Source organism: Tiliqua scincoides, chromosome 2 (assembly GCF_035046505.1).
Source record: "Tiliqua scincoides isolate rTilSci1 chromosome 2, rTilSci1.hap2, whole genome shotgun sequence".
NCBI classification, from domain to species: Eukaryota; Metazoa; Chordata; class Lepidosauria; order Squamata; family Scincidae; genus Tiliqua; species Tiliqua scincoides.
The window spans coordinates 246,754,028-246,770,571 of record NC_089822.1 but is presented as its reverse complement, the minus strand read 5'-3'; the positions used below and the strand labels follow the sequence as shown (position 1 = coordinate 246,770,571).

Genomic DNA, 16,544 nt, shown 5'->3' with positions numbered 1-16,544 from the left:
CTTCCTGTATCTCACAGCAGCCCACCAAATGCCCCAGGGAGCACACCAGATAACAAGAGACCTGCATCCTGGTGCCCTTCCTTGCATCTGGCATTCTGACTTAGCACATTTCTAAAATCAGGAGGTTGCACAATACACATCATGGCTTGTAACCCGTAATGGATTTTTCCTCCAGAAACTTGCCCAATCCCCTTTTAAAGGCGTCCAGAACAGACGCCATCACCACATCCTGTGGTAAGGAGTTCCACAGACCAACCACATGCTGAGTAAAGAAATATTTTCTTTTGTCTGTCCTAACTCTCCCAACACTGAATTTTAGTGGATGCACCTGGTTCTGGTGTTATGTGAGAGGGTAAAGAGCATCTCTCTATCCACTTTATCCTTCCCATGCATAATTTTGTATGTCTCAATTATTCCCCCCTCAGGCATCTCTTTTCTAGGCTGAAGAGGCCCAAATGTCATAGCCTTTCCTCATAAAGAAGGTGCCCCAGCCCAGTAATCATCTTAGTCGCCTTCTTTTACACCTTTTCCATTTCCACTATGTCCTTTTTGAGATGCAGCGACCAGAACTGGACACAATACTCTAGGTGTGGCCTTACCATAGATTTGTACAACAGCATTATAATATTAGTTGTTTTGTTCTCAATACCTTTTCTAATGATCCCAAGCATAGAATTGGCCTTCTTTACTGCTGCCGCACATTGGGTCAACACTTTCATCGACCTGTCCACCACCACCCCAAGATCTCTCTCCTGATCTGTCACAGACAGCTCAGAACCCATTAGCCTATATGTGAAGCTTTGATTTTTTGCCTCAGTGTGCATGACTTTACACTTCCTTACATTGAAGCGCATCTGCCATTTTGTTGCCCATTCTGCCAGTTTTGGAGAGATCCTTCTGGAGCTCCTCACAATCACTTCTGGTCTTCACCACTCGGAAACGTTTGGTGTTGTCTGCAAACTTAGCCACCTCACTGCTCACCCCTGTCTCCAGGTCATTTATGAAGAGGTTGAAAAGCACCGGTCCCAGGACAGATCCTTGGGGCACACCGCTTTTCACCTCTCTCCATTGTGAAAATTGCCCATTGACACCCACTCTCCGTTTCCTGGTCTTCAACCAGTTCTCAATCCATGAGACGACATGCCCTCTCATTCCCTGACTGGAGTTTTTTCAGTAGCCTTTGGTGAGAGACCATGTCTAACGCCTTCTGAAAGTCCAGATATATAATGTCCACGGGTTCTCCCACATCCACATGCCTGTTGACCTTTTCAAAGAATTCTATAAGGTTTGTGAGGCAAAACATACCCTTACAGAAGCCATGCTGATTCTCTCTCAGCAAGGCTTGTTCGTCTATGTGTTTTGAGATCCTATCTTTGATGAGGCATTCCACCATCTTAGATATAGATGTTAGGTATAGATGTTAGGCTGACCGGCCTATAGTTTCCCAGGTCCCCTCTCCTTCCCTTTTTAAAGATCGGTGTGACATTTGCTATCCTCCAATCTTCTGGCACCGTGGCTGTTTTGAGGGACAAGTTGCATATTTTAGTCAAGAGATCAGCAACTTCATTCTTCAGTTCCTTAATAACTCTTGGGTGGATGGCCATCAGGGCCCGGTGACTTATTGATCTTTAATTTATCAATGAGGTCTGAACCATCTTCTCTTTCAACCTCTATCTGACTTAATTCCTTGGTCAGGATGGGCCGTTCAGGCAGCGGTATCTACCCGAGGTCTTCTGCTGTAAAGACAGATGCAAAGAACTCATTTAATTTCTCTGCCAACTCTAAGTCTCCTTTTATCTCCCCTTTCCCTCCCTCACCATTCAGAGGGCCAGCCGCTTCTCTGGTGGGTTTTCTGCTTCTAACACATTTGAAGAAACTTTTATTATTCCCCTTAATGTTGCTGGCTATGTGTTCCTCATAGTCTCTCTTGGCCTTCCATATCACCTTCTTACATTTCTTTTGCCACAGTTTGTTCCTTGTTGTTCTCCTCATTAGGGCAAGGCTTCCATTTACGGAAGGAAGCTTCCTTGCCCTTTATGGCCTCTCTAACGTGGCTCATTAGCCAGGCAGGGACCCTCCTGCACTTAGTCGAGCCCTTCTTCCTTTGCGGTATACACTTCCGCTGGGCCTCTATTACTGTTTTAAGCAGCCTCCATGCACTCTGGAGAGATTGGACTCTTTTTACCTTCCCTTTCAACATCCTTCTAACCTTCTTTGAGTTCATAGCAACCTAATTTCAGGGTCCCAAGATGAGTGCCTTCAATTTTCTTACACATATGTACAGAGGGGCTGAGACTCCTTTGAATGAAAGGGGCTAACCTCTCGTCTTGGCAGCTTTTGCTGTAAGAACTTCTGTTCTTCCTGGTGACTTTGTTCTTAGCTGCCTTACTTAGCTGCAGTACTTGAGGGGAACTGTTTAGTTCTATTGTGTTTTCCATTATTCCTATTAAGCAAGATAAGTTTCCATTATATTAGATTTACATTTTCAAATAAAAATGTATAACCCAATTTTTAAAAATTATATTAATTTACTCCTGTGCAAAACTTGCTTGCATTCCTGGTGTTCTAGCTTCAGGGAATTTCTTCTTTCCTTCCTTCCAGTAAACATATTACTGTTTTTAAAAGGTACAAATGTCATTTAGTATCCTGCCCATAGTCCTCTTGCAGCCAGTGGTGAGGGATAATCTGCTACTTGGGTCTTGCTGGTATACCATGAGCAGACAACTGTGCTTTTATAGTCCATTGTTTACAGGCAAACATGGAGATATTTTAGGACTTGCTGGAGAGGGGAAGGGAATCCTGTTTGGAAGTAGCTGATGAAAATAGTTAATAAGGACCTGTTAGAAAGCTAGTGAAGGAAAGAATGATCAAGAAAAATAGACCTGTTGAAAAATGCAGATTCTTAACCTTTTGTTCTGTGGTTTGTAGGACGCCAGTTGTTGAGATTCCAGGAAGATCTCATATCCTCAGCTGTAGCAGAGTTGAATTATGGACTGTGCTTAATGACTCGTGAAGCTCGCAACAGCGAAGGCGAGCCTTACGATCCAGATGTTCTGTACTATATCTTCCTGTGCATTCAAAAGGTATGGTGTTAGATTGGCTCATGCTGCAAGCCTGCAAGATGTAGGACTGGTCATATGTTGTGTTTAGGAGTATTCTTGTATGTCAGGGGTATTAAACTCATTTCATACAGAGACCAAAGTTAACATTCATGGTGCCTGTTGAAGGCTGGCAGTAACATCATTAAACCTATTTCTGCCCAGCCCACAGGTGTACACATTTTATCCCTGTTGCGTATCTATGCAATGTTGGGTAGAAATGGCTTAAGCAGGAAATGACATTATTAAGCAGATGATAGCCAGAAATAAGCACTTTTTTTCTCATATAGAAGCTGCAAATAATAGAAGATGTGCGAACCTTGTTCATATTTTCAAGATACGATTGCCCAGTTATATCAGGGACTGGATAAATTGCCTCTGGGAACTGCATTCAGCCCACAGGCCTTACGTTTGACACCCCTGTTGTAAGTCATGAATGAGAGGGAAATAGTTTCAGTGGTGTTGAACTATTTAGCTTTCTTTTATGAGAATGGTTTGATGCTTTAGAGTGGCATCTTACTAAATATACTCTGATACATATGTAGGAATTGGATATTGCATTATGGCTATAATTTTTTTAAAAAATGGACTTGAATTGAAATATGAACTTAATGCAAGCATATAATCTTTGAAACTGAATTAACCATCTTATGAATGGCCATCTTCTCTTTTGTAAAGAGAACTTTAGGGATAACAACTTCATTGGTCACCATGCCACACAGTAATTCTTCATCTTTGTATTATGGCTTGATATGGGGGGAACTGCCAGTTGGCAAGGTGAACATCCAAGTGAGCTTTTATTCTTATTTACTGTGTAGTAACTACATAATCTGCATGCATGTCAGTATTAGGACTGTTTGATTCTACCCAGTAAAAGAGCATGGGGTATTTACTTCTATCCTGTGAACACTGATCTCCTAAGTAAGTACCTCCAACCCTTGCTTCTGGTTCTCTTTTTTGTGAGGCTGGGTATGGTCAGGGCAGTTATAACAGTTATAGTGGATCCCTGGGGTTGTATAAACTCTTTCGTTTTAAATCAATATGTGTTTATGGTTATAATGACCTGTTTGTACACTTCTTTTATTTAGAATGTATCTAAATAATAAATGTAAAACTTTGATTTAAATTCAGGCAATCTAAATCAATCTCCTTGATTTAGAAATGAGCTGCTATTAATAAATAACATTCTAGAAATAATCCCTGTCACTTAAAATGCTGTGTAAATAGTAGTTCCATCTATCCAAACTTCTATCTCTTAATAGCCAATACATAATGTGTGTTAGCACACCACAGGACTCTTGTAGAACGTTTTGGTGAGTAACACTGTAAAGCTGGAATTTTGTGTTCTCATAGTCTGACAAAAAGTGAGTCAGAGCCTCTTATTTGATGCAGCGGGAGAGGGGACTTATATTGGCAGTTCCGTTGTGACAGTCAGTTTTCACTGAACTCTTGAGAGAGAATTAAACTTTAGCATTTTCATATCCTTTGAGAAAAGGAGGTCCAGACTAGTAGATATTCTTGTCATTGAGGTTCTTTTTAATTATCCTTATCTGGGAGTTTGCAGTTTTGTGGTTCTTCTATTTCAAATGCCTTCATACAATAGCCTCTCTAAACCTGATTGTCTTCTTGATTTTCATTCTGAAGAATGATTGCACAGGGTGAAATTGTCTTCAGGAGGTTGCCTCACCTGTTAAATGTTGTGTGGTTTATTTCTAGTATCTCTTTGAAAACGGACGAGTCGATGACATTTTCTCTGATCTGTATTACATCCGATTCACTGAGTGGTTACATGAAGTGCTCAAGGATGTGCAGCCTCGGCTCACTCCTCTTGGTAAGAGATTCTGTAGCTGACAGACCACATTGGTGCGCCCACTGGTTCACAATAGCCTCAGCTAAAAATTCTCACGATACATTTGTGAAGGAGTGTTTTGTAATTGACCTAGGGGTAACTTATTGTAAATGCAACTACTTTTTTATGTAGCAAACCTGCAAGCCTCAGATTTACCCCTGATTGTCTGTGAAGCGTCAGTAGTATGAAAAGCAACAGCTGAGCCTCACCATTTTGCTCCTTTCTGTCATATCGCCTGTGGTGCTTTTTTTAAAAGCTTATAGTATTCATTGTGGATGGAGCTGCATGATGAGTGCACTTAACACAATAGAATACTTCTTCACTTGGCTCCCTCTTACATGGCATTTCAGAACCAGGTAAAGCGCATGGAAGACAGTGTCCAGAGCTCTGGAACTGAGAATGCCCTGCTTCTTCTGAGGGTGGAACTTGAAGCAGGGCTTCATCAGCTGATCTTAACTTGGGAAGAAATGGCATTCTCCAGCAGATTCTGGTCCTAGAACTTTTAAAGCTCTATAGATTAAGTAAACTACTGGCTCGATCTCCTTTCCCTTAATCTGTAATATGGGGATAATTCTGTTACTGTTGTATTGAGGCAATATGCAGCATTTTTTAGCTTTTAAAAATAGAGCTTACATAAATACAAAGAACTTAATAGAAGCATTAAACAGTTGGCTAGACTTAACTGTCATAAACTGAAATGTATGCCCTTGAGTCATGGGAAGTACTTCCTGATAATCTTGTTACTGATCCAACTCCTGTAAAGCTAGGAAACTATTCAGACTGTTTCCCCTCTTGCAGGAAATCCGGGGGCAGGTGCAAATTCTGTTTGGGTTTTTTTCTCTTATTTATACTCTGTTCTTGGTCTTCACAGGCTATGTTCTTCCCAGCCATGTGACAGAAGAGATGTTGTGGGAATGCAAACAACTGGGAGCTCACTCCCCTGCCACCTTACTGACTACGCTCATGTTTTTTAACACAAAGTATGTACTGATAGAAAAGTTTTCCTCACTGAAACTTTGAGATGAATCTTAAAAATAAATGAAATTCTCTTCCTTAATGAATTCTGAATTAGTATGCATAACGCAAACTATGAATACAGATGGATTTGCTCAAAATGCTAGAGCTAGTATAAGGTAGCTGTGCTGCTAATTAGCAAGTTCACAGTTCAAAGCTTGCTGCTTGGCAAGCACATGAAAAGTGGCAGGCAAGAGTGCCTCATCTTGGGCCCTCAGTCTGCAGTATGGGCCTAATACTACCTGTCTTACACTATGATGTACCTATGAAACACTTGAAGTGCTTTAAAGTGTGACAGAAATGCAAATTATTGAGTCTATTATTATTATTATTAAGAATACTTGTATACCACTTCTCAACAAAAGCAGTTCATGAAGCGGTCCCCCTAGTAAAATCAGTATATTCTTCTCTGTCCCCAAAGGGCTCACAGTCTTTAAAAAAATGCAGAAGACACACCAGCAACAGCCACTGGAAGAGATGCCTTGCTGGGGTGAAGAGGGACAGTTGCTCTCCCCCTTTTAAACTTAAGAGGGCACCACTTCAAAAGGTGCCTTTTTGCCCAGTTAGCAGGGGGTAGCATTCTGTTTCCAAAATTGGCCAGCTCCATGCCTCTGGAACAGCTGTTTTCAACCACTGTGCCATGACACATTGTTGCGCTGCAAATGGTCCGCATGTGTGCTGTGGGAGTTTGGGGAAGGGTCATTTATCAGTGGGGCCATTGTGAGATGTGAGTCCCCCACCAGCAAGTGCAGTGTTCATTGTCAATTGTCAAAAACTGATGGTGTGCCTTGAAAATTTTATCACCTTGTCAGTGTGCTGTGAGATTAAAAAAAGGTTGAAAATTGCTGCTCTGGAAGATCATGTAGGGCATAATAGAGATACCATCTTTTCTTTCCAATTCCGTGTGACATCTGGTAGTTACTGGTATAATACCTTAGAACAGTGTTTCTCAAAACTATGGGTTGGAACCCACCAGGTGGGCCATGAGCCCATTTCGGGTGGGTCCCCTTTAATTTCTGTATTTTATTTTTAATAGACTTGGTGCTACCATGGTATGTGACTGCATTTGGGGGAATGTTCCACATCTGTACTTTTAACAGGCTACTATGTATATGCTTTTAACAATGATAACAAATGGGATTTACTCCTGGATAAGTGTGAGCAGAATTGCAGCCTAGGATCGCTTTAAAAAAATCCTGCTTGATGACATCACTTCCTCCTATGGCATCACTTTCCAGGGGTCTGACAGATTATTATTCTAAAAAGCAGGTCCTTGTGCTCAAAGTTTGAGAACCACTGTCTTAGAATGTGGAGGTTCTGTTTAGCTATTGTGGTTAATAGCCATTGATAGACACTTCCTCCAAGAATTTTCTGATTACCTTCTCTAGTCACACTACAGCACTTGGACTGCCTTTGAGAACACATTTCTAAATAAACTACAGTGGTGCCTCGCATAACAAAATTAATCCGTTCCGCGAGTCCTTTTGTTATGCGAGTTTTTCGTTTTGCGAAGCACGTTTTCCCATAGGAATGCATTGAAATTTAATTAATGCGTTCTTATGGGCAAGAAAAGTCAGAACAAAGTCAAATTTGGTTTACAAAGTGTTTATTAAGTGCTCTTTAAAGGCATACATACTGTACAGAGGATTTCAAAAAGGGGGGGATGCTGAGTGGGGAGCTTGAAGGCTAATCCTGTGCAAACTTTCCTGGGAGTAAGCACAGTGGGACACACACACAGGATTGTGCTCTAAGCTGAGGAGGACAAAGCAGCTGCACTCAATTGCTTGCTTTTGCTGTGATCATGGGGGGAAACGTGAAGGAAATGGGGCAGTGAGAGGGTGAATGAGCGATGGGGGGATGCTGAGTGGGGAGTTTGAAGGCTGTAATCCTGTGCAAACTTTCCTGGGAGCAAGCACAATGGGACTTACATAAAGATCCTCCCCTTACTAGGGTGGATGGGATCATAAACTGACATGAAGATCCGCCCCTTACTAGGGTGAAAGGGATCATAAACTGGCATGAAGATGCGCCCCTTAAGTCAAACCAAAACAAAACAAAAATTCGTCTTGCGAAGCAGGGGTCATAAAAATTCGTTGTGCGAGTTACCAAACTTTGCAAAACGCTTTCGTTCTGCCAGTTTTTCGCTGCGTGGGGCATTCATTATGCGAGGTACCACTGTATTTTGTATCCAAGTTGTATTTGCCTGTGTAACTAGCTCTATAAAGTATGCATCCTGTCAGTCAAGGTGACCTGAGAGCCATTGGATTTTGAAACTTGATGACACTCAGTGATCCAAGAGACCCTTAAGATTTAACCAGTTTTCATTTTTAAGGGTAATTTTCTATCCTAGGAGCACACTGCTTGTGAAAACTTGTTGGAGGTTCTAGCATTTTGTGCTTTTCAAACATTATAACTGCTCGCCTGGTGCATGATAGAAATGAAACTGAATTGTCATTAACCATTTCTTTTCTATGAGCAAAGTGTCTGGGGTACATAATTTCCCAGTGGGATAACTTTATACCCTGGCTTAGTTTCATTAGTTTGCCCCTACTAACTTCAGTTTCTCCACTTCAGTTAGTGTCTACATCCTAGTTGCATCATCATGCTAGAAAAGTATTTGAAAGGACTCCTATCATCCTTTCACACTCAAGTAATGTGAATGATTAGTCCAGAGTCATATAAGTAAAATGAAAGGAGTAGCTCTGATTTTTAGACCTTACTGAATTCTGTACACACTTATCTGAGAGTAAGTTCCACTGAAATCAATAGGACTAATTTTGGATTAGACCCTATTAGGACTGCACTGTAAATGTATCTTATGACAAATTTGAGTACTCCGTGTGGACATACGCACCTGTTTGTGTTTACAGAACATGTGATGGCATACAGTGTGTATTGACAAATTTTGATTTCTACTGCAAATGCAATTTTTCTTAGGGTCTAGTTGTAAATGGCACAATCCCAGTGTAATTCTTTTCCCATAGAAACAAAGCAATGCTAAGTCAGAAGCAAAAAAAAAATGTGCCTCTCTAATGAATCTGTTTTTTTCCTACTTGCTGCTCAGGTACTTTCTGTTGAAAACAGTAGACCAACATATGAAACTGGCATTTTCAAAAGTTCTGAGGCAGACCAAGAAGAACCCTTCCAATCCTAAGGACAAGAGTACTAGTATCCGGTATCTGAAGGCACTTGGGATACACCAGGCAGGCCAGAAAGGTAGATGGAAATAATCATGCCTTGCTTGCAAAGTCAGTTTGTTTGCACTGCTGTTGTGTTAAGGTTCCGAACTTTCAGGATAAGCATAAGAGGATAAAGAAGTCTTCATAATAAATCTGCAGCGCAGTAAGTAGGCTTGGGAGAGTGTGCACAGGTCTTATCCTTGAATCCAATTGAGAACAGGCCCTCACTAAACAGATTGAGCATGTGTCCTGCCATATGTGAAGCTGATAACATTTTAAGTGGTGTTGAAACTCTGGCTTTGGCTCACTTCACATTGGGATTTCTCCCATATGAATCTCCTCAAATGTTTTGATTTGTAGGTGAAATCCTGTTGCAGATTCTAGCTAGCCTGATCTACTGAGGCATGCAGTGTGTTTGGTGATATTGTTGCCCTTTATTTTTAGCGGACACACATAATATTGAGAGGTTTTTTTTGCTGTTCTATTCCTGGTATTTGAGATGAGCTCAAATGTGTATGTTACTGGTTTTAATTCGATACATTAAAGCTGCTTACCTGTGATAGACAAATTGGATATAAATTAAATGTACCAGTAGCTACATAAAAGCATTATGTATGTGATGCCTCTGAGGTCTTCTGCATGCACAGCTGTGATTTTGGGTATTGCATACTTTATGTTTGTGTGCTCTGAAGGACACAGTTGTGCTAGAAATAACTTCAGTTCAGAATTCCTATTGTGAAACCATATTTGCTTTTTCTTTACGCAACTGACACTTGTTAGGATGTGGACAAAGAAGATGAAGTTTTGACTTCAAACTACCCCTGGTGGTTTTGGATTTTTATTAAGTAGACTCATCAAGAACTGGATGGATGATAAGAATACAGGTTGAGCCTCATTATTTGCGTGGGTTCCATTCCAAACACTCATGTGGATGGCAAAAAATGCACTATAGCAAATCAATTTAAAAAATAGTTTCTTTGCTCTGGTGATTAAAAAACAGCCTTGCTGACCTTTGTGATGTAACATAAGAGTCATTAAGAAGACAATCCATCAATCAGTCTGTGTCCTCCAATTGCTTAGAAAGGCTCTTCACTCAGTCCCTTCACCAATGCAAAGTGATCACCTTTCTTTCACATGCTCAGGGGGAAGGGAGGGGTCGCCTGGAGAGAGGATTGATGGGATTGTCAGCCAGCTCCCCCCCTCATTAACGAGGCTATTGAAAGGACTGTTCAGTTTTTAAAAATGATTTTAAAGGGATGCATTTTTCCCCTTCTCCAGGGGTCAGCACATTCCTTCTCATTTGCAGTGGCAATTCGTGTTGAGTCAAATCCGTGTATAAAAAATCCATGTATTACAAGGCTGGACCTGTATTTTGTGGTTGGATGTGTTTAAAAGCATGCGGACACGCATGGGCAAAGGAAGCCCTGTTTGCCCCAGGGCAAACATTTCATTTTCAGAAAGAAAACCATTGATATGTTGTGTACTCCAAATCTTTTCAGTTTTGATTTTTGCTTCTGTTGTACTTCAGTTAGCCTCTTCTGCAGAGTCTCTGACCTGTTTCTTGGGGTTGACTTGCAGTTACAGATGACATGTATGCTGAGCAGACAGAGAACCCTGAGAACCCCTTGAGGTGTCCTATAAAGCTCTATGACTTCTACCTCTTCAAATGGTGAGTATTCCTGCTGTGTCATCCAGAGTCACCGGAAGATTAAGTGGCTTTCTGGGATTAGGGGGTGCTTTCTGTCTCCCATTTGCATTTTATTACCAGCTGTCCAGTTTAATTCCAAAGAAGATTGTGTAAAGAGGACAGAAAACTGTATGTTGTCTCAAGTTTTTACCTGAGCTAATTGACTCAAAGCTGTATCATGCTATCTTTCAAAGGGGCCTTTCTTTGAATGAAACAATTCTTTTCCCAAGTGCATTCAACTTGATGAGCTGTACCTTCTACTCATATGACACCTCCCCCCACATACAATTTTTTTCCTAAGAAAATCGAACTACCTGAAAAAGCAGGCAGTTGAGCTGTTATGTGCACATTGTGACCCATAGTCGGGTATCTGACTTGCTTTTCATTTTCAAAATGTTGAGAAATTTCAGAATTCCTAGCAATGCTAAATCTGGGTTTTTAGTGCAGGATGTTAAGAATAAACTATTTAAAAATACATTAATCTGCATTGATAATTCATGCTTACACATAATTTGGAGTGGACATATGATGCCCTCTGCCTTCTTCCACATCAAGCCATTGGTGGTCCTGGCTTATCACTGTCTATACAAATTTGCAGCATCTCTCCAGGGTTTCAGATAGGGAGCTTTCCCAGAGACGGCCAGGGATTGAACCTTGGACCTTCTTCATGCAAAGCATGAGTTCTACCACTGAGCTCCTCCCTATTTATTACAGAGATGCCAAAGAAACATGTAGCCTTATTCTAGCAGTCTAAGTCTGGTCATCAGTTGGTGCTCATACAGAGCAAAAGAAAAAAAAAAAAAACCAAGACACTAGGCAACAGGGGTAAGTGATATGATCCCCTCTTCTTCAAGACTCAAGTTTGTCTGAGTAAACACTGGGAAAGCTGAATGGGTTAACCCTGCCCAAGAGATAATGAGCAAGACCTCTTGGGCAATACTCTCTGCTAAAGCTATAGTGACAGAAATAAAGAAGAGACAAAAGTAGGGAAGGGCATAGGTATGCAGAAACTAAATTAGTGCACCCACTCACTTCAACATGTCAGCTCCATCTGATTTCTTAGTTTCCCACAGAGGCATCCAACTTAGAAAACCCTTGTAAGCTGAAATCCTTGAGGTGGCACATTTCAGACCATATTCAGCACTTTCATGTGAATCCCAAGGAGCTGCAGACTACAAACAGCCCTTGTTTATGAAGAATAATAACTGTTCTAAAGATATGTTTTCAAAGTAATAACTTAATCTTTTTTTTCTTTCACAGCCCCCAGAGTGTGAAAGGCCGGAACGACACCTTCTATTTAACTCCTGAACCAGTGGTGGCTCCCAACAGCCCTATCTGGTATTCCATCCAGCCAATAAGCCGAGAGCAAATGGAGCAGATGCTCACTCGAATTTTGGTGATACGAGAGATTCAGGAAGCGATTGCAGTTGCAAACGTTGGCACCATGCACTAAGAAATTCCTCCCAGCTCAGAAAAAAGGGTGGGGGTAGGATAGGATGCCATGAAGCAAGGATAAATTGTACAGCCTTTTACACTAAAGGAGATGCCTAAGTTTTTTTTTTTTAATTGGTGTAGTTATGAAGCCCTTTTAGGCTTCCTCTGTTTAAAAAGAGACCTTCCCCATTGTGTATCTGACCCAACTGCATCAGCCTTCTGAACACACTGGGGCTTGCGATCTTTCTCTGGGAACTGTGAGGTGCCGTAGGTTGACCTTGGAGTTTTTTATGATGTGAAACAAAGCTAATTGAGGGACTTGGCCTGGCTGGGCCACTATTTTGTCTTGGAGTTCATGCACTTGGGAAGAGTGGAGAATGGTGGATATCCGCCTGACCTAAAGAGAAGCAGGTTACAAGCAGGTTCCTTGTGCTCAGACATTGACATGCCCTGGAGGGATTGAAGAGAAAAGCAAACTGCAATTATGATTTATAAGAAGAAAATCAATTTCTATTAAGACCTTAAAAGTGACATTTTTAGATGTTAAGTACAAAACTACCACACTTTTTTTTGGCCTGATGTTGAGGCCTTAAAACCTTGAGGCGCCTGTGCCTGATGGAGTTCTTGTAACATACACTTGTGTATCATATAAAGATACCACCCTGTTTCTCTTATGTATTCTTACGCTAGTTGTTTATTAAGAATGACGAGCACGTCTTTTCAACATGCTATTGAACAATGTGTCTTTATTTGGGGGAACAAATGAGATGGCATGTTTTCTACTGCAGAAGAGCTGAATTTAAATGAGTGGAGTGTGAAGATGGCAAGTATTGAGGCACCTGAAAGCCTGAGAATTGGTGCAGACATTCAAATAAGTATGTGTTCTTGTGGCCCATTCCTATCCTATCCTGGATTTGGTATTGTGCATAACGATTGCCAACCCAGATTTAAATTGGATTCTTTAAATCATTTAGTGGCATTCCTGTTTTATATCTCCAATTGATATCCATTGCTCATAATGCTAAACTTGGATAGTGGAAAACATGATTATGAGAGGAAGACATAGGCAGCATTTGCTATCTCTAATTTTTAATCTCTGTGGAACCTGTGGGCAGAGTTAGGGGTCAGTCAGGTTGTTGACTCATGCTCACCAGAGGGTCCTCCTTGCTGAACTGATCCCTGTCCCACCCCTGTGCTTGTGGTACAAGTCAGCAGAGACTAACTGTTCCACAAATGAAAGTGGTCCTTGGAAGGCCATCATTGCAGGGTCTTAAGAGCATGTGCCCACTGGCTGCTGGGGAGGGTGGGTGGAGGAGCTGCTGAGCAAATTTCTTGAAGGAATTGGTAGTTCCTCTGCATCCTCCACCCCTATCAGTGTGGAATGTGAGGCTCCATAGCAGCTCCCTATCCCACAAGGATAAGAGGGAGAGAACTGCCACCACAACCGATCAACACCCCCCCCCCCCATCAGTGGGAAGGGTAGAAGGAGCTGTTTGTCAGCAAGCATGGAGGGACAGAGCCCCAATATACTGCAGGAGTCCAACAGGGCCTAGGGCTTCCACTAATCTGGTACTGGCATTGTTAAATCAATTTTAGTTGTGCAGCTAAACTTATTGTCACTTACTGTTGCCTCCTATTTTAACCACCAAAATCTACTTCTTGCTGGAAACAGCCCAACAAGAGTGTCAGGAAACAGATTTGTATCTCTGGATATTAGTGTTAGACCTTGGTGTTGCCCAGTTGCTATTTTGCAAGAAGGTTTGCTGGTCTTGCATCGGCTTTGACCAAGGGTTAGAGCTTGATTTTTAGTATCATTTTCTTAATCAAATATTGATTACAGTATAGGCTACTTTTTAAACCTTTTGGTAGAGGGTGGTAGTGTAGAAGGAAGGTGGACTTTGTCACGAGTCTTTGTGGTTTTATAGCTGCAGTCAGGGGAAAAAAAACTTTCCTAGAAAATGGAGGGAAGGTGTGTGTAAGCTAACAGCAATTACAGGAACATTACAGCAGAGGGCAGTTAGGCCAGCTGTTTGGTTGTGTGATTAGCTACAAATAGAACAATAGAGAATGCTTGCTGTCCAGACCTTGAAAGAGGCAACAGCCAACACATGAAACAAATTTTTATGACCACCTTGTGAGTCAGCTTGACTAGGCAAGAGTGCTGCACTAGGCAGCAGGAAAAGGCTTTAGTGTCTTACACAACAGCAGCAATGAAACCAGTACAGGTTGAGTCTCAGAGGGTTATGTTCCCAGGACTTATGTGGATGGCAAAAAACTATAGCAGATTAATTTAAAAAACAAAATCCCTTTGCTCTCCTGATCTTAAAAAGTCTTGCTGACCTTTTGAAATACATGTAGGGACCATCATCTGCCAAACCATACACTCTCTCTGCCTGGTCTTAGAGATGCCTTGTGTTAAAGAAGCAAATTCATAACTACATGAACACCAACGTAAAACTTAAAACAATATATGAAGCAACATCTATGCAGGTAGGCTGTTTTGCCAGATAAAGAGGTGGGACCTAGGAAACCGGATGGGAGTAGCTTCCTAAGCCAATCCCCCAGCAAATACGTTGGCACCTGGCCCCATTTTAAAACAAGTCTGAGCCTTTCAAAGGCACCCAACAGCTGAAATATTGTTAGAAAAGACAGTTATAGACCAAGGGCTTGCAGGAGCTGGAAGCAAGGTTTCTGTCCCAACCTGTGTGACATACAGCAGTGTTTCTCAACCAGTGGTACTTGAGATGGTGTCTGGTGGTTCTTGGGCCTCTGGACACCTGGTAATGAGACCAGGAGGCTCCAAACCATGCTTTTCCATGCTGTCCCATCCAGTAAGAGCCCCCTGAGCTGCTTACTGGTGTATGTTGCATTGCAACCGGCCTCCCGACCCAGAAAGAACTGGTGATTATGTCACTGCTAGTCACTTCCGGTGGTACTTCCAATAGGTGGACCATGTCAAGTGGTACTGTGTTGAGAAACGTGTTTCTAAAAGCTTTTCCTCTGGAGAGGCTCTCCTAGCCTGCAGGGATTGACAGCCCAGTCCTATGCAGGGCTACTCAGAAGTAAGTCACATTATAGTCAATGGGGCTTACTCCCAGGTAAGTGTGGATAGGATTGCTGCCTGACTCACCTCCAGAAGGTGGTCTCAGGGCACTGGCAGATCATAGAAAGACCCAACAGGGCTCCTTCTATGTGAGTGAAAATGGGGTGGTATGCAGTGGTCTGCCTGGGTGGTGGTCTTTAAGTGGAGGACTCTAGGACCATGGAAGAGAAGAGGAAGACTCTAAGCTGTGCCTTGAGGACATAAGAAGATAGGAAGCCTAAGAACAGGGAGCTTTTCAGGTTGGCTGGTCATGACCCTTCTCAGCCTCATGACCCTTCTCAGCCTCAGTAGCTGTAAGGCTGGACGGAACAGGTGGAGGGTGCTGCTGTTCAATGGAGGTAAGAAAATGCAAGAGTCAACCCACATGTGCAGGAAGTAAACTTCCAGGTTCGCATTGGAAAACAAGTAGAAAGATTCAGGCTTTTAGTGTAGGTGGTGTTGGGCAGCAGCATCAGGTGTACTCCGAAGTAGGCTCTATTAAATTAAATGAGGCTTACTCTCAAGAATAAGTCCTGCATACAGGCTCGTACTCTAATGGAAGCAACAAAAACAAGCAGTTCTTGGTCCTTGGTCTTTCCACTTCAGATCTTGGTATGCAAAGTTGAATACTTTTGAGCCTTTTTTTCTTTGCTCCAATCCTATCCACACTTATTTAGAAGTAAGCCCCGTTGACTAGAATGGTACTTACTTCTGAGTAGAAATGCTAAATGCTCTTTGAAAGTTTAAAATTTGTCTTGCCACTTCCAATTAAAATAAATAAAGCTGTCCGCATGAAATGAGCCCCGGGTTAGACAGGCATTGTTATAGCACCGTCTTGGCTGCTAACTTCCATTTCTGAATGGACAAGCTGCTGCTGCCTAAGCTGCTGGTGGTGTTCAGTCGTTAAGATGTCCAACTCTTGGACTACAGCGCACCAGGCCCCCCTGTCTACAACTGACTTCCAGAGTTGGGCCAAAAAAATCTAAATCCAAAATATATTTGTGTGTATAAGAGAAATGTCTTAATGTGTATAAGCTGAAATGTCTGTGTGACTTCCTCTTTGCCGACGATGCAGCTGTCACTACCCACTCTGCCAAAGATCTCCAGCAGCTCATGGATCGTTTTAACAAGGCCTGCCAAGATTTTGGACTGACAATCAGCCTGAAGAAAACACAGGTCATGGTTCAGGATGTGGACTCAC

At 42.0% G+C, this 16,544-nt stretch overlaps 1 protein-coding gene across 1 annotated transcript; it reads left to right on the top strand.

Annotated features, from left to right (window-relative positions):
- The first annotated feature begins 2,934 nt into the window (after positions 1 to 2,934).
- QRICH1 (glutamine rich 1) lies at positions 2,935 to 12,985 on the top strand. The gene is made up of 6 exons (XM_066616863.1): positions 2,935 to 3,083; positions 4,815 to 4,929; positions 5,819 to 5,927; positions 9,026 to 9,177; positions 10,719 to 10,809; positions 12,088 to 12,985. The coding sequence occupies exons 1-6, from the start codon at positions 3,003 to 3,005 to the stop codon at positions 12,278 to 12,280; spliced, it is 741 nt and encodes a 246-aa protein (XP_066472960.1). The 5' UTR covers positions 2,935 to 3,002; the 3' UTR covers positions 12,281 to 12,985.
- The last annotated feature ends 3,559 nt before the right edge of the window (positions 12,986 to 16,544 follow it).

What these genes read in the sequence shown, in the direction of transcription:
- QRICH1 (XM_066616863.1), top strand. Translation starts at nt 3,003, where the DNA reads ATGACTCGTGAAGCTCGCAACAGCGAAGGCGAGCCTTACGATCCAGAT. An exon ending in GCCTCGGCTCACTCCTCTTG is followed by an intron (nt 4,930 to 5,818) that starts GTAAGAGATTCT and finishes TGGTCTTCACAG; the next exon opens with GCTATGTTCTTCCCAGCCAT. An exon ending in CTCATGTTTTTTAACACAAA is followed by an intron (nt 5,928 to 9,025) that starts GTATGTACTGAT and finishes CTTGCTGCTCAG; the next exon opens with GTACTTTCTGTTGAAAACAG.